The sequence below is a fragment of the Triticum dicoccoides genome, chromosome 3B (genome assembly GCF_002162155.2).
Source record: "Triticum dicoccoides isolate Atlit2015 ecotype Zavitan chromosome 3B, WEW_v2.0, whole genome shotgun sequence".
NCBI classification, from domain to species: Eukaryota; Viridiplantae; Streptophyta; class Magnoliopsida; order Poales; family Poaceae; genus Triticum; species Triticum dicoccoides.
In genome coordinates this window covers 859,097,496-859,099,145 of record NC_041385.1, presented here as the reverse complement: position 1 = coordinate 859,099,145, position 1,650 = coordinate 859,097,496, and the positions used below count along the sequence as shown (strand labels likewise).

At 45.6% G+C, this 1,650-nt stretch overlaps 1 protein-coding gene across 1 annotated transcript; it reads right to left on the bottom strand.

Annotated features, from left to right (window-relative positions):
- Window positions 1-661: 661 nt before the first annotated feature.
- On the bottom strand, window positions 662-1,342 carry LOC119279015. The gene is made up of 2 exons (XM_037560433.1): window positions 1,175-1,342; window positions 662-1,081 (listed from the first exon to the last, which is right to left on the bottom strand). The coding sequence occupies exons 1-2, from the start codon at window positions 1,259-1,261 to the stop codon at window positions 932-934; spliced, it is 237 nt and encodes a 78-aa protein (XP_037416330.1). The 5' UTR covers window positions 1,262-1,342; the 3' UTR covers window positions 662-931.
- Between the last annotated feature and the right edge of the window lie 308 nt (window positions 1,343-1,650).

Genomic DNA, 1,650 nt, shown 5'->3' with positions numbered 1-1,650 from the left:
TTTCTGGAATCCTGAGCAGAAGATGGTCTGTTTTGGTATTGCAGCTCAGAATTCAGATAAGGAAACCAAACAGAAACTGCAATCCGTTCAGTGAGTGGGACAGGCTTGAGAAGCTACTGCTCTGAGTGAGATGTACTAAGCCCAAGGAAAGCAGCTTTTGGATGATGATAATTCAATGTTCACAGGATAGGAGAAGCCGTAATTAGTCATGATGAACAGCCGCAGTCTAACAAACAAACAAACATTATCTATCTGAGCAAGCTTGCACTGGCAGTGCTACTTACGCCCCCGGCGATCGATCGGTGTAGGAAAACTGGGCAAAATAGAACGGTGATCTGAGATAGCGGGTTCTTACACATCACTAGAAAGCACTCCCAGATTTATAATGGTCGGTCTGTTACTCTGTTTTGGGATCTGAGATAAGAAAAGCCAGTCAGAAACTGCAGTAGAGAGTGAGTGAGTGAGAAGCTGCTGGCTAAGGTGAAGTAAGCCCAAGCAAAGCTTTAGGATGGTTAATCTGGTCACAGATTGCTACTCGTGACTAGTAAAACAAACACTCCCAGATTTCGTATGGAATTGTAAACATCAAGTATCTGTTTTGGTAGTTCAGACAGGAGAACCAAACAGAAACTGCAAATCCAACATTCAATGAGGCGGGAGAGGAGGCTAAAGCAGAGCAGCTTTGGGATTATAACAATCTGATGTTCACAAAATTAAGAGATGCCCCAATTAGCCGTGATGAACAGTGACAATTTCCTACCTTCAGAGAGACAGCAGGTATTACAACAACTCCCAACATTATTTATGTGAGCAAGCTTGCACTGCAAGAACTAGTACTAACTACACAGAGATAGATCGATCGGTCGAGGTAAACAGGGCAAAATAAAAGAGGGATCTCGTACTCATGTAACTCATCCATGTACCCAGCTACCTATCTGATCTCGGCGTCGGCGGTGAGCTCGCCTGCGAGGCTGGTGCTGTCGTCGGCCGGCTGCTCCGTGACCTTGTTGGGGGCTTCGCCTTCGGGGTCGCCGAATTTGTCCTTGAAGGCGTCCTGCCGCTTCAACCACATCATGTGCCCCTGCAAACAGTCGTCCCGCCGCGGTTAAAGATCCCGTCTTGATTGATTTCTGGAGCAGAGAGGAGGGGAGGAAGGAAGGAGATGAGGTGGAACCTGGAGCCCCGCCGCCCACGCGATGAGGAAGGAGGCTGCCCAGAACCGCTTCTCCTTGAGCAGCTTCGACAGATCCACCGCCGCCATGGTCGCCCTTCTGTCTCTCGCTCTCTCTTTCTTTCCCCTCCGGCCTCCCACCTTCAGTTACTTTTTTTTTCTGCTGAGAAAACCCACCTCCAGTCACAACCACTCCTATTCGCCGCGTAGGTGGTAACTGTCGACCAAACGAGCAACCACCCTCGGCCAGCCCAAGTAGCATAGATCCACTTCCGGTTTCGGTTTTTAATTTTTTTCTCTTTTTTTTACTTTTAAATATCATAGAATTCATAATTTGTTCAAAAAAATACAAACGATCATCAAAATTCAAAAAATGTCCATCAGTTTTCATCGAATTTAAAAATGATTTATCTAATTTATAAATTGTTCATCCAATTCAAAATTTGCAATCATGAACATTTCTTACAAATTTGCAAACA

Coding starts and splice junctions, on each gene's coding strand:
- LOC119279015 (XM_037560433.1), bottom strand. CDS start 1,261: ATGGCGGCGGTGGATCTGTCGAAGCTGCTCAAGGAGAAGCGGTTCTGG. Junction 1,082..1,174: donor CGTGGGCGGCGGGGCTCCAG/GTTCCACCTCAT, acceptor GACTGTTTGCAG/GGGCACATGATGTGGTTGAA.